This window comes from Podarcis muralis, chromosome 4 (genome assembly GCF_964188315.1).
Source record: "Podarcis muralis chromosome 4, rPodMur119.hap1.1, whole genome shotgun sequence".
Classification (NCBI taxonomy): Eukaryota; Metazoa; Chordata; class Lepidosauria; order Squamata; family Lacertidae; genus Podarcis; species Podarcis muralis.
The window spans coordinates 22,337,827-22,360,941 of record NC_135658.1 but is presented as its reverse complement, the minus strand read 5'-3'; the positions used below and the strand labels follow the sequence as shown (position 1 = coordinate 22,360,941).

The following is a 23,115-nucleotide window of genomic DNA, read 5'->3' as shown; positions in this document are numbered from 1 at the left end:
GTGCAGCTGCATGGATTTGAGGAGTGTTTCTTTGACCCAAAGACTTTGATAAGGGCATGTCCTGTTTTGCTTTTTCAGATGTTGCAAGCAGTGGCCTTAGAGGGCTAATACCACAACATTTGAGGCACTGCATTTGTGCTGAGAGCAGCAGAAGATCTGCCTCATTTGTTACTCTCATACATCTTTACAACAAAACATGAAAGAACTATTGTCATCCACAAATGTTTTCCAGAACGGGCTTCCACGGGAGGGGGGTGGGGGTGGGGAGAGAGAGCAAGAGAGAGAGAGAGAAAGAAAACTTACATTTTGTTGAGTAAAAATAAAACTAATTACCTGAATGGACTGCCATTGTGGAAATACATCATAACCATAATTTCTAAAGTTTTGTGTCTGTAAGATGGCTTGCTATGGACTTTGCTCGTGTGACATTGCAATCTTGTGATCTGAATAAAAATATATTAATGATGCTACCAAAACAGTTGGTTATTACATGGAGCCCGAAAATGGCACACTGTATCAAGTTCTTCCACTTCTGTGCTGTGTAGTGCTGCCTATCATGCTGCTCTCCATATCTGTTTCCCAAACTGCTTTTTTCTTCAATGAAGCCCATCCCTCTGACCAACCTGGCTTGGTGTAAGGGTGTAGTTCTGCCTCCAGACAACTATCCATGCAAGCGAAGGGAGAAGAGATCTTGGAGAGGTGGAATCTTACACATTTAAATGTTTTTCACAGCCCCAAAGTTTTGTTTTTCAGTGTCCCTTGTTAGAACTGCTGTATGTTTCTTTATGTCTTGGGACGACAGAATCTGGAGTAATTTTGGGTGCTTCTAAGAAGTACTGCTAGCTGAATGTGTTGTCATTTCGGCATTCTGGAACGTAGCATTCCAACCTGCAGAGGGTTTTACAAACAGCATGAAGACCTACAGTCTACACAAGTTTTTTCCTTTGGACATTACGAGATGTACCAACAACGACATGCAGAAATGGCTGGGGGTTTGGCTTGGATGTAAGGACTGAACTTGCTGTTAGTTGTCTTGGAGAATTAGCACTGGAAATAAAAAAAACGTGGGTCTCCTAAGAAACTTGGTTCTGTATTCTTCAAACGGAGGGGTGGGGAGATCCTGAATTGGGTATCAAGAGTTCATTTTTCATACTCCAATATTCTTGCAGGGATATATCAACTACTAGCCCAATGCAGAATTTATTAACAGCACAGTTCTTCCTTGGGTTGCACAAAGGTAAAAGAAAGAAAGGCATGGATCCCCTTCAAACCCATGCTCTTTTTCTGCTAGACCAGGAGGCAGGAAGGGCAGAGGGCATTCATATTACCCCAATAATCCAATAAGAGAATTAGGTGGCTCCTGCATTTTGTGTTGGGAGACATAGCACAGCCTTTCCTTAAGCTACGGATTTGCTGGTGAGAAGAGGGGGAAACACAAATAGAACACAAAAACGGTGCATGCAGATGTACACAAACTGAGTAGTAAATCCATTGCATAAGTGCATGCTGTTTAGATGTACAATTTCCCTTCCTGGATTGGGGTCAAGGGAAGCTAGTTCTCAATTTCCAGCAAAATCTGGCTGCTCATATTGCTGATTGACTGACAACTAACCCATCTTCCTTCCCCTAAGACTGAGTCTCCCTCTCTGTGTGTGTTTTTATAAGTTGCACATTTAATTGAATCAATGTACCTTTGGTCCTTTTTTTAAAAGAAAGAAAAGATAGGTAGCCCTTCTGAACCATAGGAAATCAAGACAGACTACCAAATCAGTATTTGAGTCTCTGACCAATATGTCCATCAAGTAGGTTGCGACAGCAAGGAAACTGAGCTCAAACTGTAGCAAGAAGAAATATGGATCCGGTCCCAATTTGCATGCATGCGTGTCTTGAGATAAATGACAAAAACAACCAACCCATTCCATTAATAAGCAGTGTCTGTGTGGCCAGAAAGAAAGATAGCTCAGGAAAGTGAAAAATTCTTTCCCCCGAGTCTTGGATAGAAGCAACCAAGGGGCCACACATCAACTGTGAATGTTTTACGTAAATCCAAAATTTCACAACAGTCCCTGGCTGTTAGTAGCTGCCACCTGCCTGCCGCAGCTCAGTCATAGAGCACCTGGGTTCCAGGTTTAATCCCTGACATCTCTAGGCTGGGAGAGACCCATGATTGAAACCCTGGAGAGCTACTGCCTGCCAGTGTAGACAATACTGGGTTAAATAGACCAAGAGTCCATTTAGAAGTCTTACTTTGTGACTGCCTGCCTTCTGTTGGGCCTTTGCAAATGATGAAATCCTACACATGTGCAGCCAAAAGCCAAGAAAGTGGTTTAGGGACAGATCCTCAGCAGGGTGTGGACTGTGCCGCGTGACATCTCAGAAGCCAGGGAAATTGCTGAACATTGTTTCCAGTGCTCGGTGGTGGCCTTCTGTACCTTACATAGCCTCCCCCATGACAAGCAGAAGCAGAATATATTATGCAAAACAGAAAGAAAAAAGCTGAATAGACTGTGCAATAGTTGAGTCACCAAGCACACAAGCATAACTTGCATAATGTATGCAAGATACAGAATCACACATTTTTGCTGTTGCGGGATTTGGATTCCCTCAGAGGAGATTTATTTTTAAAGCACAGGATACATATATCCCTGCCTGCTGTACATATGATTATTATGCTGGAGTGAACCAGTAGCAAAGTCAAGAACAGTCCATTGCTTCTCTGGCCAGAAACTCAAGCCGGGCCACACTTCTTGGCGTCAGAATGCAAATTTGTCTCAAATACAATTTGCCCTCAGCTCTATTGACCTGTTGGGAACAGCATTCCTGATAGTCAGAAAACAACTCCAGGTCAGCAGGTATTAAAAGAACGGTTGTTGTTTTATTCTTTTTTGGTGGGTACAAAAACCACAGTTTCTTACACAGAACAAGATTATAAATAATATCGGTAACATGAGTGACCCGTAGTCTCTTTTGATTCTATACTGCAGACTGATGGTGTTCTCTAAACTTATTTGTTGGTTTCTTGTAGTTAGACAGATGCAAATCCATGGAACACGGAATGATGGGACAGAATGAGGATGACCAACAATGTTTATAAAAAAAAAGTCTCTGAATTTTATTACAGTGATGACATTTTATATCAATTATTGCAATGAATTGTTCCCTAAGATGGTTAGAAAAAAGAATTGTGTTGTCCTCTACTGAATTTACATCCGTTAAAAAGCAAGCATGTTTCAATATTCCTCTTTTTTCCCCCAAAGAAAAAAGTAATTAATTTCTTTTATTTTATTTTTTCACAGGATTTACATATTTATTTTCTTATCACAGTTTAGTGACTTGTTTCCACAGCCGGACAGTCTTCCCACTGTATAATGTTGATCGTCGGGAAACACAGGTAAGCATGTTCATTGACTTCTATAGCAGTTGGTTCTCCACGTTGCCTAGACAAAGACCAAAAGGTAGCCTTTTCCTCTTGTGTATTCTTCACAGTTTTAATGCGCTAAATTGGCAAGTCCTATTAGTTGGTGGTTGTTTTTTTTTTAAAGTCCGCTCAAGTGAAATTTGTCACTGTTAATCTTCCTGTCCCAACCCCGCCTCCCCCCAACAAAACTAAATTATGATTTTTTCCCTCTTCCTGATATAAAATCTGAGTTTGGGTTTCCGAGCTGAGACCATGCACACACATTGCTGCTGCTGATGTCTGGCATGCCAAGATGCCCTTCCCATGCTCAGCCCATTTCTAAGTTCATCAATGACATTTCCCCGTGTCGTGTTACAGTCCATGCTGTATTCCCGTCAGTCACTGACACAGTTTAATTAAGGCACTCGGATATTTTTTTGGTTTTTATGGTAGGTCTGATGCAATTACCGCCAATCCCGAACTTTGTCTAATTGCAGTTCCACTGTGTACAGCCTTTGGGCAGTCGGGAGTCAGAATGCGTCCGTTTTCTCCCATGCTCCCTGTGATGGATAATCTGGCTTTGTTTCGTATGGCTTCAGAAAAGGTCAGCTGGGAGGCAGGAGAAAGGACAGAAAGGGAGAGAGGGAGAAGAAGAAAGGGAGGAGGCAGAAAGGAAGTGTTACAATATTTCTGTTCCCCAATAAAACCAGTGCACAGCAAACACCAAAAATATCTAGGTGTAGACATCTGCATTATCACGTTAACTGTTTATATAATGATATAGATATAAGAGCATTTAACACACTCTTTTAAATAATAATAATAATAATCAATGCTCTAAAAGAGATCAAACCGGAGGTTCTCGTTCTGTTAAAATTTAGTAAAAGTCAAATCTCTGTGGGCAAGTGTAAAATGTTACTCAGTTGCCCAGTTTTCCTAGGAATCAATCTCTTGTTCCTCCCCACCCCTCCAAATCCAATTTCATGTATATGTGATAGCAGTAAGGCTCGGAATTTTCTCACAAATTAGCTTGTAAATCTGAATTCTTGTCAAGCTGATATCATCTAGTTTACTGCATTTTTTGAATAAAAAAAGTTACAGGCTTTCTGTATATTTAAATGAAAATCCAGCCAAAGTTAAGCCCCTTTTAGCCCCATTGATTTAAATGAAAACAAAATCCAAATATCCAAATATATGCTTATCTCCACAGAAATAAATGGGACTTAAAAGTGTTTGACTTTAGCCGAATTCTTCCTCCCTCCCTTCCTTTCCACTTCTACCTTGATTTCCTTTTGGTTAAAATGAAGGCAAGTTGCAAATACTTAAAAGGCTAATAAAAAAAAAAACAGCTGTAAAAAAATGTATATACATAATGTGTAGAATTCAAAATCTGTCTCAAAGGCCTGCTTAAATAAAAAAAAATGATTTAGACCTTCCTGGGAGTTACCGCCCTCCTCTGAACTCAGTGGGACTTACTTCTGAGCAAACATGCATAGAATTGCACTCCAGGGCTGGAATCCTATTGGGGGTGAGGTCTGAGGTTTCAGAATGCCAAATCCATGGCAGGCTTTCTTTTAGAAAGAAGCATCTCATTGTTTGCAATTTCTTTTTCTTTTTTTTAAAAGGCCCATTGATTTGAAACGGGACATTGGCACCAGTAAGTTTTGTTGGACCAGGGCCAAACTCTCCAATAAAATGAGTTTATTTGTTGAAATCGTGGCAATAACGTGGCTACATGTGGCATATTATGGGACAAGAGCAACACACACACACACAAACATACAAGGCCCAAAGCAGGACATTTATGGTGGATTAAGACAATCCCACCCCTATGCAACAACTGAGATTGTCCTGAGAGCACCAGCTATAAGGGTTTTTTTTTGCATTGGGCGGTGCCTACAAATGAGCGAGTGACCCTCCTTGACTTTGCATGCAGAGCATTGGAGGGAAACGTTTAGCTTCTGGGGGAAGCCTCCTGAATCGACCTTGAAAAATGGAACAGAGCGAAAACAGATAGTTGACAAAAATGTGGGACAAAAGTAACATGGCTGACATATCTCTTTGCTTTTTGAGGGATAGGGGAACCTCTGGACCTGGCTGCAGCTGCACCCTTTTCTTGCCAGAGACCTGAGTAAAGCTTTATTAGATTCGTTTTATGGTGTTTCTATAATCACCTACATCAACACAAATCTCAAAGTAGCGTACAAAGGTGAAAACAAGCAAACAGATTAAAAGCCATTTAAAACAGAAACACCGAATCACGAGGAACATGGAAAGATAGAGAGCTACTAACCAGGGAAAGACTAAGGAAACTGACATGTTTCTGCTAAAGGATGGAACCACCCAACCATTGGCGCCTTATTCATTACTGGACAGGTGAATTCTACATAATCCTAGTTATAAATGAAGCAAGGGGTGGGGTGGGAGTTTAAAGTGCTTTTTGTTTCATTAATTAGAGAGGTTATATGATACAAAGGTTGCTTCTGGACAGCCTGTTCATTGGGCATTCTTCCTGAATTGTTTAGATGAGGTTTGTGGGGAGATTAGAAGACATTGTCTTTGTATGGAGTATTTGTTCTGAACTGTTTGCAGGAGGGTTAGATAGTGTGCTCTGTCACTCTCCTTATTGCAAAAAGTCTGATTATGGGCAGAAGCCAGCTTGTTTTGCAAGACCAAAATCAATTTGCCCTCTGCCTTTCTGTCTAGCTACTCTTAAGAAGCTACCTTTGGAACAGCCTTCATGTAAAATGGTTATGAAGGAGGTCATTCACTACATTACCCAGTGTCCTCTATGTAAAAATCCTAATGAAAAATGTCTGGGTTTCGCCACATAATTCCCCCCCCCCCCGTGAGTTTGTGTGCTTTTTGCTGCCGTGCGTTAAAAACCTAGCAGTTTGAAAGCACGTCAGAGTGCAAGTAGATAAATAGGTACCGCTCCGGCAGGAAGGTAAATGGTGTTTCCGCGTGCTGCTCTGGTGTGCCAGAAGCGGCTTAGTCATGACCCGGAAGCTGTACGCCGGCTGCCTCGGCCAATAAAGCGAGATGAGCGCCGCAACCCCAGAGTTGGTCATGACTGGACCTAATGGTCAGGGGTCCCTTTTTACCTTGACCTTGCACAAGTGGAGCTGCTGCTGGAGAAACAGAAAGAGGAAACTTTCAAGAACACAGAAAGGTTTTGAAAGCCACGTTCCCTCTTAAATTGTTTCTGGCAGAAACAAAAGGTAACAGACAAATGGGCAAGGAAACCTTTTCGGAAAGGGAATCTATACTTTCCCACTCCATGTGCACCAAGCCCCCTCCCACGTCTTCTTCACCCCCCTTCTGGAAACCCACCTATTTCTCGGTGCTCTCCAGCTACAGTGACCACACGCCAATCTCTGGTCATACTGTGTTTGTTCTGCATTGTATGGTTCTGTTGTATGCCTTTGGGCTGCTGTCTCCTTGGGGCAGGGGCCTGCTATTTGACAGGCACACTTTGCCTGCTGTGCAGTGCCGTGCGCGCCAGCACTGCATGAATAAAAATAAAAATAATAAATATAATGCCTTTCTTTTTAAAGTATGAGGTGGCAAAATAAAACACTTAACATTTACAGGCTTACACCTAAACTTTGTTTACTCTGTGTTTTGTTTTAAATTGCCATATCACTGGTCTTGTGGGTATTATTAAGGTGTACAGTCATACCTCGGAAGTCAAAGAGAATCCCTTCCAGAAGTCCGTTCGACTTCCGAAATGTTCGACTTCCAAAGCGCGGCTTCCGATTGGCTGCAGGAAGCTCCTGCAGCCAATCGGAAGCCACTGAAGCACCGTCGGATGTTTGGCTTCCAAAAGAATGTTCAAAAACCAGAACAATCACTTCAAGTTTTCAAGCATTCAGGAGCCGGAACGTTCAACTCCCAAGGCGTTTGGGAGCCGGGGTATGACTGTACTGAGATGTGTGTGTTTTAGGACCCACCCTATTCCTGCGATTTGCTTTAACTGTTTTCATCCTGAATTTTAAATGGTTGTGACCTGCCCTGGGACCTGCTGATATCACCCTACTATGCACATCTACTCAGAAGTAAGCCCCATTGACTTCAATGGAACGTATTTCCAGCTGAATGTGTATGTAGGATTTGAGCGTTTGTACCTTACCACAGTTTTGACAATCCTAAATATTTCTGGCTCAAAGATGAAGGGGGATAAGAAAGAAGACAATCAGTGCACCTGTATGCTTTCCTAAGAGCAGCTACTCTCATTCCTTCAGCCCCGAGTAGCTCTCCTGCTTGTGACAAACAAGGCACTCTTTTTCCATGAGCAAAAACTGCAGTTTTGCTTGCCACCCTGTACTGAAGAATTTTGCCGTGGCCTTCCAAACTGCATGCTGCAAGGCACATCAGTTTCAGCTCGTTGGAGGAAAGTCTTCTTGCAAATGCAGTAAAACTAACTAGCAGCACAATCATACGCATGCAGACTCAGAAGTAAGCCACATTTATAAAGGAGATGTTTTTGTTTTTTTAAAGAAAAACATTGTGAAGCCCTGCTGGATCAAAGCAATGGTCCATGTGGACCAGAGCAAAGGTTCATTTAGTCCAGCATGCTATTTCCCTTATTAATCGGTCGCCTCTTGGGATATGGACAAGCACAGCATGAAGACATTAGCCTTCTCCTGTTGCTGCTCCCAAGCAGCTGGTCTTCAGAGGCATGTTGACTCTGGAGGCTGCATACAGCCTTATTGACCAGTAGCTTTTGAAAGATTTATCCTCCATGATTTTGCCTAATCTTTTAAAGCCATCGATGAAGGCATCACCTGCATTTTAAAGGCATCACCTGCCTCAAATTTGTTACAAACTTATTCCAATGGAACGTATTCCCAGACAAGTAGGGAAAGGATTGCGCCAGAGCTAACTAAACAGACTATCTACAGAGAACACCCAAGAACAGAAGAAAGCGACTTCCTCAAAACCAGGTGCACCAAGCCTGAGTCTTGATCCTCCTTCATATATCAAGCACCTAGAATTATTTTTTGAAAAGCCATCTTCTCTTATGTCTGCCTAGGATCTCGCTTGGCCTCATCCTTCATCCAGAAATATAAATGTTCACCATGAAAGCTAAAATTTCAAATAATAATAATAATAATAATAATAATAATAATAATAATAATAATTTATTATTTATACCCCGCCCATCTGGCTGGGTTTCCCCAGTCACTCTGGGCAGCTGTAGACGTCCCTGCAGATTTTTAAAATATATATTTTTAAAACCCATTGTATCCAATATATTTCTATCTGTCTCTACATATCTTGATGCATTTTTTAAAATAAAAAAGCACCAAAAAAAACCACCCCTTGCAATGCAGATGTCTATTAGCAACATATAGGAAAGTATACTAAACATCTGCAGCCAAAATTAACCGAACCGTTTGTTTGTTTTTCCAAAAGAGGAAGCTCTCTCGATAAGCAAGCAGTTACCACCACTGGACAGACAGGGCACGACACCGCATGACAAGATGATGATGCAGCAGCCACTCACTGTAGTAGGGCCCTAAGTCCTACCCCTAAATTTTAACACTCTCGGTTCCATATACGTTGTAACCTTCTCTATAAGTTGCTAAATTCTGGGTATTCTGCGAGGAAGTTGGATTAAAAGTCTGTGCACTCTTTGCCACCTTCATTCTCTTCGCCTCTGCCCTGGATTTGTAACAGAACTCTATCAAAGCCACCAGCATAGCCAGGCCCAGGCCTCCAACCAGAATGTAGAAGACGCCCGCAACATTGCTGAGACTCAGGGCGCTCGTCTTGTCCTGGGGAAACAAAAAGGGGTGTGCGTGTCAGATCGGAGGCGCGAGGCGGCCCGAGAGCAAACAAACAAAACAGTACGGTACAAGTACAGAGGCATAAGCGACGGCTTCATTGAAATACACGGGGAAAGGGAGGAGGGGAAGACAGGCACTGACAAACGTCTTCCGAGATAATTGGCCTGCCCTGGCTTGCAAAACAAACATACGTATATAAGCAAACAATTTGTTTTCAGAAGCAAAATGCTACGAAAGATTACATGTGCTTAACCAATACTTTCGGATGCAATTAGCCCCTCGGTAATGAACGGCGGTGAAATAGTCTACCACAATTAACCGCAGCGTCAATAAAGCATATCTATCCTCTCTTGACTTGACGTTTAATGGTGGCCTGAACACGGGGTCGTTAGAGGATCATTAAGTAGCCTAAGTGATCTATGGCATGGCTCCTTTTTAGGATAAATATGCTCCGATATATTTATTTGGAAAAGAAAACAGCAGACCGGTCTTCCAACTGCTGGTTAAATAAAAAGGCTAAATGTCCGTTACATTTAAATCACTTTTTAAAATTCAGGCAAACCAATTTCCTGTCACAGCACCCTAGCCTCGTGTAGGATGTGAGCTAGGAGACAAATGAGTCTTTCCTCACGAAGAACAGCCTTCTCACTTCCTACTATACTGTTAAAGGAGAAAGATGCCTGGTTTGGGAAGCGCTTGCAGTATGGTGGAGAGGGAGAGGGGCCTAGAGCGTTGGAAATTCAGGGAAGAGTCTTGCTGCATCTGCACAAGTCCACAAACAAGCGTAGCAGCATTCTCTGGATCGGGACCACTGGCTTGCCTGGTTTTCTCAGGGTTGTTGTTTAAAGTACTTATTGTTAATATCAGAGGAAGCGGCCTTGTATTGATTCAGACTTGGTCCACCTAGGTCAGTGTTCTGCACTGACTGGCCATGCTCAGGTGTTTCAGACAGGACTCTCTCTTAGTTCTACCATGGCAGAGATTTAACATGGGATCTTCTACATGCAAAACAGATGTTCTGCCAATGAGCTATGACCTCTTCTCACTAAGGGACTGCAGTGCTGATGCGGTAAATTGTTAGATACGTAATTTTTAAAAAATCCATTACGTTTTTAATTTAAGACATTAATCTTAGTGTTAAGTAAGCATTTCAAATCGGTGGATGCTTTCCATCCTGCGAGTTCGTGCGGCCACAATTCACTGCTGATTTGAATGAGCGAATGGCATGAACACGAGACTGCACACTTGACATTTCAGGATTTAAGAAAGATGCATGTAATTGTACATCATAATGCTTTAGACTTTTTTTTTTAAGGATTTGACATTATACCACCCATTACTATACTCCTAATTAAGCAATTTATCCAGGCATGCCTGTAGTAATAAACACTTTTTAAAAAATGGGCTGAGAGTAAGACTTGATTTTTTTTGATTCTGAGCTATGTGGAATTCGCACACCATGATGAGCACCGAGTTCAGTTGCTGAAATAGTTTAATTTAAAGATGCATTAGTCAATGTTCCAACTAATGGCTGGGCAGGTGCAGGATGAACATCTTCCCATGTTGTTCATGTTGCGGTGGGGGGGGGGATGGGATGGGTGAGGAACGTAACATTTTAATCTGCCTCCAAACTTGTTAGATAAACACCATCAAGAGAGGTGGCCTTCCTTTTTGAAATTGGAGTGGCAGGAGTCAAGTTGACATGGAGGTACTGCCAGATGTTGGAACAAGGCACCACTAATGGGGGGGGGGGGGAGGTCCACCAGACATGATCAGGGTTACAGTATATTAAATATAACACAATGCAATATCATCTTCAGATCTTGCTATCATTTCTAAGACTGATCAACAGGACCATTCTGAACCTAAGTGGTTCAAGTTGGTTGGAGCATGGTGCTGATAACGCCAAGGCTGCAGGCTCGATCCCTGTACATTCCTGCATTGGACTAGATGATCCTCAGACTCCCTTCCAACTCTACAATTCTATGACTGTAAGTCCATCAACAGAAGACCTTTTAGAAAAGCATGTTCAGTGAGTGCTCCATAACTGAGGTGCCACCATCCCCTTGTATAAACCGGAGCATCCTTTTTTTTTTTTTTTAAGCAAGTTAAGGGTTTGGCATTTGGGGACATGCCTGGGATGAAGCTGGTGTTGAAGGGCTTTAATTTAATTAATGATTTGACCATGTGTTGCATTTCTCATGCAGGGTTTACGAATCCAAGCGACCACTTCATCTTGCCCCCCTGGGGTTGGGAGGGAAAGGATAAGCGCCTTCTGCACGGTGCCTGTTCAATAGCTCATTTATTTCCATTCCTACGTGAACATTAGCTCCCTTGTGAACACAATAGCGGGTCCCGAACTGCAGCGACTGACCTTGCTTCCAGAGTCCTTGGGTCCACATTCCCCTTTATCGTACCACCATTTGTTTTTCAGCTTGTCTAAGACGCCTGCCTCACTGAGTTTCAGAACGGCAAGGTTTACAGGAGTTCTTCACGTGGGAAATAACATAAATAACATTATATATGTTATTTTATGTTATTCAAGTAAAACTACATAGAATCGCATTGCAAAGTGACGGAGCGGAGGCCACAGAGGCTGCTTATGTCGTGCACAGGGTTAGAGACAGACATACGACTGGGACCTGCTCCATCGCTTCAGGTAATGGGCACATACTGCTGGGGAAGACTTGGTAAAAAATTGTGTGCAATTACTGTGAACCCAAAACTATTGGCTTTCACCGACATTCAGTGGCTGACCAATAAAACACAACCAGATGTTGGAAATGTTTCCACTTTTTTTTTAAATGTCGAAGCAAGGAAGCACCTGGTTACCAGATTGCCTATCCGTTGTCCTCAAACTCACCTAGCCTGACATTTGAGCAAACTATCAACTGAACAATTTAGGCAGCAGACCAAAGCTGGGAAGTAGGTTCCATGAGGTTGAGTAGGATCTGTTTCAGTGTAAATCTGTTTAGGCTCCCAATGCGCACCAATATGGATGGGCCCCTATTGTTGTATATTTCAGTAAGCAGGGAGAATCTAGCTGCCTCCCTCTCCATGGAAGGTATGGATGGCAACACCCTTGATAGTTTTTATATCACCAATTAAAGACCTGATTATTCCACTGGGTGTTTAGAGGAAGTTGGTAAAGATGGCTGACACCTGAAGGTTATTTTATGCTGCACTGATTGCTGCTATACTTTTAAACTGATTTTTATTTAATTTCGTTGCATCATGATGTTTATGTTATGGCTGGGATCCTTTGGTGATGGAGAGTGGCCTACAAATTTCATTTAAAAAAATATTGGAAAGCTGTGCTTAGAGCACAGTATGTTGTGTGTCCCCAGGTCTATAAATCAAAACCCTACTGAACCAGGCCATTCCTTTGGGAGGCACTGGGCTTCTTTCAGCTTTTAAGTGCTTCCACAGGGTTGTTCGAAAGATGACAAGGAATAAGCCAATGGGTTATTTGGGGGAAGGGCGGGGTATAAATGTGATTGATAAATACAGATAATATAAAGGAAGCACCCGCAATCGCATGATGTTTATATGAGTTTTCTATTTTTCCTATGGGAACTGAATGACCCTTTGAGCAGGTAGAGTGGATCATAAAATCAAGATTTATTTATTAATTTCTTAAATGGCTATACTGCCCTTCATCCAAGGATCACAAGGTGGTTTACATATCAAGGCACAAAAATAACACAACATACTAACAAACAAAAACATCCCCCCCATTATGCCCCAGTGCTAGTGTTCAGGGGACAACTTGTGCACCAGAGCTTGGGCCCCACTCTCACAAAACTACGGTCCCCAGATTTCATTTGCAAAAACCACAGCAATAAATCCACTTTTGTGTTGGTGTGCTCTACAGGGAAATCTTAGAAATGAGGCTATCGAGGCAAAGTCTGGCCCCTGCAACTAGCTGGCCTGCTAGTTGCTACCCACCCAAGAGTTAAAGAGAGTTTTTTGGATGAAGTAGTGACTGTAACCATGGGGACTTTCTTTTTCAGTAAAAGACTGGGGCTGTCTCTGTGGCCTACTGAAAACCTTCCTCTTCCAACAAGCCTTTTAAGGGGAGATCTTCCCCAGTCTGCATTTGTGCTCCAACTGATTTATTAAATGTTTTACAGTGGTACCTCAGGTTACATACACTTCAGGTTACAGACGCTTTAGGTTACAGACTCCGCTAACCCAGAAATAGTACCTCGGGTTAAGAACTTTGCTTCAGGATGAGAACAGAAATCATGCTCTAGCGGCGCAGCGGCAGCAGGATGCTCCATTAGCTCATCCCTCCGGAACGAGTTACGGTAAGTACTTAACCCAAGGTACCACTGTAATTGCTTTCTGGCCTGTATGTTTGCTGCCTTCTGCTCTTTTGGGAGGAGGGGCAGGACATAAATTTAATAAATGGAACAAAATAAATAAGTTGGCCCACCAACCTACAGCTCCAGTAAAAACCAGTTAGTGATGGACAAGCAGCCTAAGTCATTCACCTGGAGAGACAGGGAACTAGCTTGGCTCTTGTGATATTGTCTTCCGCTGCATGTTCACCAAGCTGCTTTGTCCCTACCAACTTTTGCGTCAAGTCTGTTTTTATTTTTTAATATGTAGAGATTCCAGGTATGACATGCAAAATGATGATTTGGATTCCCAGGCCAATACGTTGGGCTTGAGACTCAAACAAGGATGCAAATATTTTTGCTTTGACAGTAATTGCACACATCTGGATGTTGGTTTTTCTCTTTTTTTATCAATGCCGTCCAGGATTTCGTGGCAAGGAAGGAAAGAGCCCCAGCAGATGCACCAATTACTCTACATACTGTTTACCCGCTTTGGTGACATTGAGGCTAACCTTGGAGTCACCTCCCCCGCTGCCACATTCTCCTTTGTCGTACCACCATTTGTTTTTCAATTTGTCCAAGAGGCCTTGTTCATTCAGTTTTAAAACTGCGAGGTTAACAGCATTTCTTGAAACGATAAAACATATTTTGTAAGAAACTGCATAGCCGTTAAGATGTTAGAAGGAACGAGGACTTAAAAAGCTCTTTTATCCACACACTAAATAAACCTCTCATTTGCATATTATAACACACCTGTGGGGAGGAAGAAGCATGCTGGCAAACAAATTTGGGGAGGGAAAAATGCATTTTTTTCCAATAGAGGGCAGCTTTATTGCTCGGTGCTTAAGTAAGGATAATATGATTTTGTAAACCGATAAAAAAAGAGAGAAGCAGCTATTCAGATATTTTCAATGTGGTGATAAAGTGCAGCCAGGATATAAAATTTAGATTGTGTGCATCCTTTCCCCTACAGTTTATAACAGACAGTAAAAAAGAAAAAGACCCTTGATTCAATTTCTTTAGCAGCCAGAGAGGCATGATTGTTTGTTGTACAAAATACGAATATTAAATTTCAGTTCCCTTGAGCTGAAATAGTCAGCTCTTGTACTAGCATTAAAGTCTGGTGGTAAAGTGTGAATTAAATAGGTGTACAAAATGCAAGATCCCGCCCCACCCCCGCTTTTGTGAGAATCTCTGCTTCTTTTTACAACTGTCCCAAACATAGGTGTATGATGCGCAATTCAACCAAAGTTAAAACATATTGATTCCAATGGAAGGGATTCAAGCACTCCCATTAAAAACAATGAAACATAAAATGTGCTCCATTATACATGGATTATGCCCAGATGATTAGGCTACCTTATTGTTTATGATATTATGTTAGAGGCAGTGTCACTAGAGAGAACTCACCACTAGATATCTAAGGGAGATTGCTTCATGGAATTTAGGATAACGGTGGAATTCAAAATAGAGCACTTACCTGACACCATTGGGCTTCATATTGCAACAAACTACCCTAGACTTGGCTAGAGGCTTCTGGACCCTGGCATCTATGCATGATGTCATCAACATGCACCAGGGCTCTGAGATCCATCCCTGCTCCACCCACAGAGGAGAACAGGCAAAGGTTGCCTCGGTGTGTCACTGATGTATCAATGAATTCCAAACAAAACGGAACTTCAATTTTTGGAAACACAGGGTTGCTAACAATGGGAATCAGATAGCTCCTTTAGCAGAGACTCTTGAAATCACTGTGGATAGAATTTCCATGGCACCACATTGTCTGATGCTATCTAATGCCCAGTAGACACTGAACAGCAGGTTGAAAGCACACTGACCTTGCTTAATAAAAATGTTGGCCATGTGGTAACATGTAAAAATGCAAGGCAGTGATTTCATCCACTGTCAGTGACTGTATTTTGCTGAGATTAAAGCTTAGAATTGAAGCTGTTGCAGATAAGCAAAGGAGCTCTCAAATCCAGAAACTTATTCTGGATGTATGTGTTTTGTGGCTCCCAAGGAGTTGGAAGGCTCCTCATTTAAATCAAAGTTTCCAGGCTGAAGCCTATAAGGGCCTGCTGATATGGGTTAAGCAACAGGCCAGGGTACTCTTCAACTGGTCAGTACCATGGACAGCTCATCACAGGCCTGATTAAAAGGTAAGGATAGATTAAAGACAAACCAGTAAGAGTTTGGAGTGTTATTCCTGTGAGATTTTGGAGCCAGCTGTGAGCATCAGTAGATGGTGGAGGACTATGTGGGCTAAAACAGGCTGCACCCTATTAAAGGGTGCATGCTTCAGCCTGAAGTCTCCTGCTGCCTCGTGGACATGGCAAAGGGCCCTACTGAGTTGCCAGTGTCCTGGAGATGAGTTATTGGAATCAAGGGGATAGGGCAAGGCAGAGGATGGAGGCACCACTTGTCCCTTGTGGCTCCTCCAGTGCAGGCATGGGGAGTGTGTGTTGTCCTCCACATGTTGTTGTCTATCTGTTGTGTACACTTAGTTGAGATTCCAGCATTGCACGGGGCATTGGACTACTAGATGATCCCCAAGGTCCCTTCCAACTCTACAGTTCTATGATTGAACTCCCATCGGCACAGCCAGAATGGCCAATGGTCAGAGATGATGGGAGCTATATAGTCCTGGGGGGGGGGGCACATGTTCTCCATCCATGCTCTAGTGCAGGGTTTCCCAAACTTGAGTCTCTAGCTGTTTTTAGACTACAGTTCCCATCAACCCTGACCACTGGTCCTGCTAGCTAGGGATGACGGGAGTTGTAGTCCAAAAGCAGCTGGAGACCCAGGTTTGGGAAACGCTGCTCTAGTGGGACAGTTACTATGGAGGATATGTCCTTAGGTGGTTCTTGCTCCTAGTCCCTGCCATCTTCCATCTTGTAGAACTCTTCCCCTGATAGAGGGGGCTCTTGGGCCATGACAGCTGTACTGGTTATACCTTTGCCCTTATGATGCCAACTCATTACTGTGGACCACCCTGTACATAAGGAGAGCATCTTTATGGGTCAGCTGTTTTGGAAACACATTTTGTCCTTTACTGCCTTTCATGCACATTTTCTGGGGGGAGGGGGAGTTGTTACACAGATCCTTGCCAACTAATTATGAGGTTTCACAACTGTCTCTTAACAGAATTGACCTGAGCCTCATTTCAGTGGCTGTTAAATTTGTATTAGATAGTGAATACAGATAATGTAATTACTTGTCTGTCCCTGGAACTCAAAATACAGGAATACAGGCTGTGGTGTTAGTGATAACACTCTGCTTTTTTGTGGATAAAGCCTTTGGGGCTACGCTTCTCAGGCAATCTGACAAATGTAATTTTATACAAGTACTCTAATTATGGTTTGTGATCAAGAGGGAGAGGAAAAGGAGCAAGGCTGGACTGAAATTGTTCATTTGCTTCCTTTGTTCCAGGAAGCAACTGCTTTTGAACCAGAGATATTTATTATGGATTTCCAATTAATCATTTAGATGACAACAGTTTTGTTTCCAGTTAGTACCTCAACCCACACCTTCCCTTCCCTTGAGTATTTCCAGCGAAGTACTATTCATGGGGTGTTTTTTCTTGAAGATTTCAACCTCTCTTTCCATCATGCTGAAAGTCAAAACAAAATGCTACTCTGTATATAAGGGGTTGCATCCAGTATAGCACCAAGTTACTCATTCTGTCAGCACAAGGTGGCACTTCTCCCTCTCCTCCTGTATGCCCCCTAAATCTATTCTGCGTTTTCCATCAACCCTGTGGGGCAGATTTGGGGAGGGTGTGGGGCATGTGCAGAGGGAGGAGTTCCATTGCCCAAGGATAAATCCTTGGGCTGACAAGAACGTGTTAAGTGGATACAACCACCCCTTGTTCTCCCCACTTCTAAATTTTTTAAAAATTGAGGACCACCTGCATAGATAGTAGAGAATGAGACTCTTAATCTCAGGGTTGTGGGTTTGAGCCCCACTTTGGGCACCCCCCCGCCATTTAAGGGGGTTGTACTAGGTGACTTGTGTCGTCCCTTCCAACTCTACAGTTCTGTGATTTTATGACACAGTGGCTGGAAGGTATAGATACAGTGGTGCCTCGGTTTTCGAATGTAATCCGTTCCAGAAGACGGTTCGACTTCTGAAATGTTTGAGAACAGAGGTGCAAAGGGCTGCCTGCGAATTCAATAGAGAAAATTAAACAAAAAACATCAGCGGAAGCCATTTGACTTCTGAGACGCGTTCGAAAATGGAAGCATTTCCGGGTTTTCGGCGCTCGAAAACTGAAACGTTTGACTTCCGAAACATTTGAAAACTGAGGTACCACTGTAACAGAGAACTGTCCTCAAATGATCTTAATGTAGACTGTGAGCTTATTGGGGCAGGGTTCTGTTCTTTACTTATATTACTCCGTAAGTTGTCATAAGATGAGTGCAGTGGTTAGAGGGATGGACTGGGTTTGGAAAGTCTCCACTCAACCATGAAGGTCCCTGGGTGACCTTGGGTCAGTCCCTATCTTCCAGATTGAGTTACATCACAGGGATGCTGTAAGGATGATTGTAAAGGGATGGGATGAGAAGAATAATGTACACTGCCTTGAAAGCATTGGATGAAAGGTGGGATATCAATAAATAAAATAAACACACATATTTAATAATATGTAACAACTGCTCCTACTAACAGAAAATAAATTGTGCTAAATGTTTCAGCAGATGCATGTTTTGTTTTATCCCCCCCCCCCCAGCATCCATGCATAAATATGAAACTATTTTAAATTAATGCTGTTTATTCTCATGTTGTCCACACTGGCTCTGGATATGGGATGGTGTGCTTCCTTCATTCTTTAGTTATATCCCAGGGCATGGGCTGATGACACATGAGGCCACCAGATTCCTGAAACTTAACAGGTCTGGGTTTAGTCACTTGCTTGGGTAGGTGGTTGCTTGGAAACCACATGCATGATGGAAGGAAGATGTAATGGGTAAGTTAGGCTGAGAGGCAGTAACTGTAAGTGGGGATTTGAACTCTGGTCTCGCAGGCCCTAGTCCAACACTCTAACCACTGCACCACAATGGCTTTCATATTGCACTACCAGAACAGAAATACTGGATGCTGCCCTGAATGTCTACAAATTGGATGCTGCCCTGAATGTCTACAAATCTTATTCTAATGCCTTATAGTACCAGGATATGTCCTCTGCCTATTTAGAGAAATTATCTGTTAATTGAGAAATTTCCAGATTTACTTGAGATGGAGATTCCCATGCCTCTTAAAAGAAAAATAAAGCAAAATCCATCACGGGGTGGGGGTGGGGTGGGGAATTACTCACCCTGGCCAAAATTCACCATTACGGATCAGGAAGAATAAAACTTTACCACTTACTTTTTTGAGGAAGGTGCAAATTGCTGTTGATAGTCCTAAAATAACAATTAAAAAACCCTATAAAAGCTAATCATGAGAGGGTTATTTAGTAGGGTTATTAGCCATATCCATAGACAATTTCACAGCACAATAAGGAAAAAAAATGGAAATAAAAAGGAATGAGGTAAATGAGATTTTTAAGCGCCTCTCATTGTTCTGAAATTAAGCTCAAATTGGTTATGAATCTAACCACATTGCATTCCTTGCTATATCTAACAGGCCATGTAAAAAACACTTTTGTTTCACACTGCCATTTTTTAAAAAATAGCTGTATAATTAAGATGCAACCCAGTGTATCAAAATAAGCTGCTGTCCACTTTGCAATGAAACAGTATTGTTCTTCTGGCACAATATTTTGCATTTGCTCATCTGGAGGAAACTTATAGAAGGTTAATGGGGAAAATGAAAATATTTTTCTTAAAACAAAACTCTCAGAAATAACCAGGGTTGTGTAGGCCCAGCTAAGTTGCTTAGGTTTTATTTTATGATTTAGAACTACAGTACATAACTCTATCACGGAAGACAGTAAGCTTCAATTCAGGGAAGTCATAATCTTTGAACTGAATCCCACAGAGTAGTTCCCTCAGCCCCAGTCCAAAGATAGAGCTCCTTGCAAGTAGAAGCTGCCTTGCCACTTCAGTGCTGGGAAACTCCACATAGATTTTCTCCCTGGACTGGCAGAGCTTCCCCACCACTGAATATGGAAGCTTCTGCACACATGGAGCTTTCCACTAGAGCCTCAGCTTGCAAACTATGACCGGGGGGCTATAGCAAGTAGCTACAGGCAGCCAGTGCCTATAGGATTCTATGAACATTTCAGCAAACTCTCTAACTGTGAAGTTAGAATGCTCTATCGCCAAATTTTAAAGCTTATGCGGAAATGTGCAACCAGGTTGCATCACACCAGACATGCAAATATCTAGTTACAGGTAGGTAGCCGTGTTGGTCTGCCAGAGTCGAAATAAAATAAAATAAAATAATCCTTCCAGTAGCACCCTCGAGACCAAGTAAGTTTGTGTGCATGCACACAAAAGCTCATACCAATAACAAACTTAGTTGGTCTCTAAGGTGCTACTGGAAGGATATTTTTTTTTAATGCAAATATTATAGAAGGTGATAAAATTCAATTAGGGGAAGAGCATTGTCCTGAATGTGTTTTTAAAAACAGTAGCTTATTGTGAAGGTTTTTCCATCAAAGCCAGCCCAAGACATTCTGCCACCTGAAACAAGGGACAAGATGGCACCCATTTCAATAATGGCAGCATGGCAGAGTCCTCTACCACAACTGAGGGGAACAGGACAGGCCATGTGTTGCACACAGTTCTGTCCTCAAACACCACCCTGCTGCCATCTTCCCCCAACATCTACTGCCTGTGGTAACTACCTTATTCTGCCTAATGGTAGGGTTGGCCCTGAATACAAAACCGCCAAAAACAACTGTTCCTTTAGTCCTGATAAAATGCCCCACAAGGCTCTGGTTTCCTGACACTTTTTTGGTGTCATTCCCTTTACCGATCCCTTAACTGAAAGTATGTCACAATGCTCATACTTACCTGTTTGTTGCCCTCTGAAAATGGCACCCCTGGGCAAGACATTACTTCAAGCTGGTAATCTCAGTTGAGGCTTTCTAAAATTGCAAAAACTGCAACACTATTTTTAAATGCAGAGATCTTGGAGCCCGTTAAAACAATGAGCTCAGCCCCCACTGAGGCATCTTAGAGAATCAATTCTATGATTCCATGATTTTATGGCTACATAGAGGATTTTTTGTTGTCGTTGCAAACAGAAGAGAAAGCATTAAAATGATCTCTGACCTTATTCATGTGAACTGCCTGCCATTTCGCTATTATCTTAGCAGGATAAATCTTTTTAAATGTCAGAATCCCCACAGTTTCCCCCTTCTGTTCAAGGCAGAGTACACTTGGCCTCTTTTCCTTTTCCTTTTCCATGGCTGCTGCAATAAAGAAATATAAACTGTTTGCAGGTGCCATAATTTCCTGAGCATTTTCACGTTTTAAGACCCAGAAACCCTACTGGCAAAATACGTAATGGAAAGGAGAAAAAAGATGTTAAATTGTGCCATCAATAAAAGCAATATAATAAGCAACAGTCTTGGGGATATGCAGGGTTTTTCTTTTTTTTTTTCTAAGCTGGAACTCAGTTCCAGCCATTGTTATTATAAGAGAACAAGGGAGGTGTTCATGGTGAGTTCCAATACCTCTTTTTCTAGAAAAACAGCACTGGGGATATGACATACAAAATCGGAGGAATCTATTTTGGCCATAGGGCTAAGAAGCACCTTATCATCTTAGTGAAACAGTATAGACCAGGATTCACAACTTTAACACACACAAACACACACACGTTCACAAGATGGTGCCAATCAATTCTGATTTATTAATACTTTCCTCAAGTGCTTTAGTGCCATCTCTCTATATAAAGAATAACTTTTATAACAAGACTAACAAATTTCTTATGGTAAATTCTGTGGACCAGAATTAGAACAAGTCACCAATGGGTAACCCTCCATATTTGTCCTGTAGGAAATGGTAATCAGAGGTACACTTGAAGAGTCAAGTTGCATTAGCTACCATGGCAGAGCAATGGCATTCGGGTTGGTTTAGACTAGAGCTTTTATTGATAGAGTGAGCTTTGCTAGATAAGTTGCTGGATATTTCATTTGTGCCTCTCTGTACTGAATGTAATATTTTGATTTTAACTATTGCTGGTCTGGATTTATTGAGTTATATGATTTGTGTTAATTTCTCCTGTTTTATTGTGCCAGTCTCACCAGGTGACATATAACCCTGAATTTTTATTTTAATAATAATAATAATAATAATAATAATAATGTGTTGGGGCTTGTTTTAATTACTCAGTAATTAGTGAAAGCCAGTCTGCACCTCCTTAAATATATTTCTTCCCATGTTCCAGATCTCAGCTTGACCAAACTTGGGCTTATGGGGGTATAGAAACACTCAGGCCTATGAGAGATGGATAACTACGTATGATGTAGGTAGAGCATGAGACTCTTAATCTCAGGGTCATGAGTTCGAATTTCGCATTGGGCAAAAGATTCCTGCCTTGCAGGGGGTTGGACTAGATGACCCTTGAGGTCCCTTCCAGCTCTAACAATTCTATGATTCTATTCTAAGTTCAGTGCTTTCAAGTGAGCACAGTACCATTGATACAGAACTGGCATCAGGACCTAACATGCTTCAGCAGCTGCCAGGGCCCCAGCAACCTAGTAGGGTCTACTGCTGACACCTGTCCTGGGCCCTCCATTTTTTTTTAAAAGGCCTCTGGGCCTAGCTGCCATTTTCATTGTTGGAAATGGAAACCATAGCCCCTAGCCACCTGCTGCTGCCTGGAGCACTGCCACCCACCACCAATGCTAGATAAACTTGCCATAGTCTATCAAAAGAGGAGGACTTTGCACAAGACTCCCTCAGAGTTGAGGATGGAACTGCCCGAACAGTCAATGTCTGAATGAGCAATAGGAAACTGCTAACCAGTTGGGATGCGAATGGTGAGGCTAGCCTACAGAGTTGCCCTTTCGATGTCTGCATTCCTGCTATCTACCTGGATGAGGTTGGAGTAGGGCAGTATGTTTAAGGTGTATATCAGTGGGACCGGCGACTGCCCCTGTGAACCTGGTGCTTCCACCAGTGTGCTTACCCTGCCCCTGGTTCCATTTGGACAACCACTTCCTCTTTCAGTTCTATGTGCTTTTCAAGACTCAAGATTATAAAGCACGGATCCACATGGATCCTCAGGATTTTTGCATTGGGTCACCCCCAAATTCACCATCAGATCACATAGCATGTCCATGGCTACAGCCTGCACCAAAAAAACCACGAACCCACTGTTGTGTGGGGCCGCAATGGCGCAAAAACGTGGTTAAAAGCACGGATCCACATGTATTCTCAGGATTTTTGCATTGGGCTACCCCAAACTCACCGTCAAATCACATGTCTGTGGCTGCAGCATGTACCACAAAAATCATACATCCACTGTTTTTTCTTGTTTTACTCCTCTAAAAACTAGGTGCGTCTTATGTCAGGTGTGTCTTATGGAGCGAAAAATATGGCATTTCTACCGGATTTGACTTTTACCAAGATCCTTTGGAAAAGCAAAGAGTTTGTGCACCATTGCACGCACTTTTCTTCCTTCTCTC

At 42.3% G+C, this 23,115-nt stretch overlaps 1 protein-coding gene across 13 annotated transcripts in view; it reads right to left on the bottom strand.

Moving 5' to 3' along the window:
* Positions 1-2,855: 2,855 nt before the first annotated feature.
* Positions 2,856-23,115, bottom strand: part of GRIA4 (glutamate ionotropic receptor AMPA type subunit 4) — a 224,268-nt gene continuing 204,008 nt past the window's right edge. For 2 of the 13 annotated variants that reach the window (XM_077927023.1, XM_028726176.2), the window contains 3 exons: positions 14,045-14,159; positions 9,043-9,177; positions 3,627-4,006 (listed from right to left, as the gene is read on the bottom strand). In XM_077927023.1, the coding sequence (XP_077783149.1) occupies positions 3,842-4,006; positions 9,043-9,177; positions 14,045-14,159 (415 nt within the window). In that variant the 3' untranslated portion in view covers positions 3,627-3,841. Of the gene's footprint in view, positions 3,054-3,626; positions 4,007-8,906; positions 9,178-11,563; positions 11,679-14,044; positions 14,160-23,115 lie in introns of those variants that run through there. The other 11 variants (XM_077927022.1, XM_028726173.2, XM_077927026.1 and 8 more) reach the window with 7 other exon arrangements.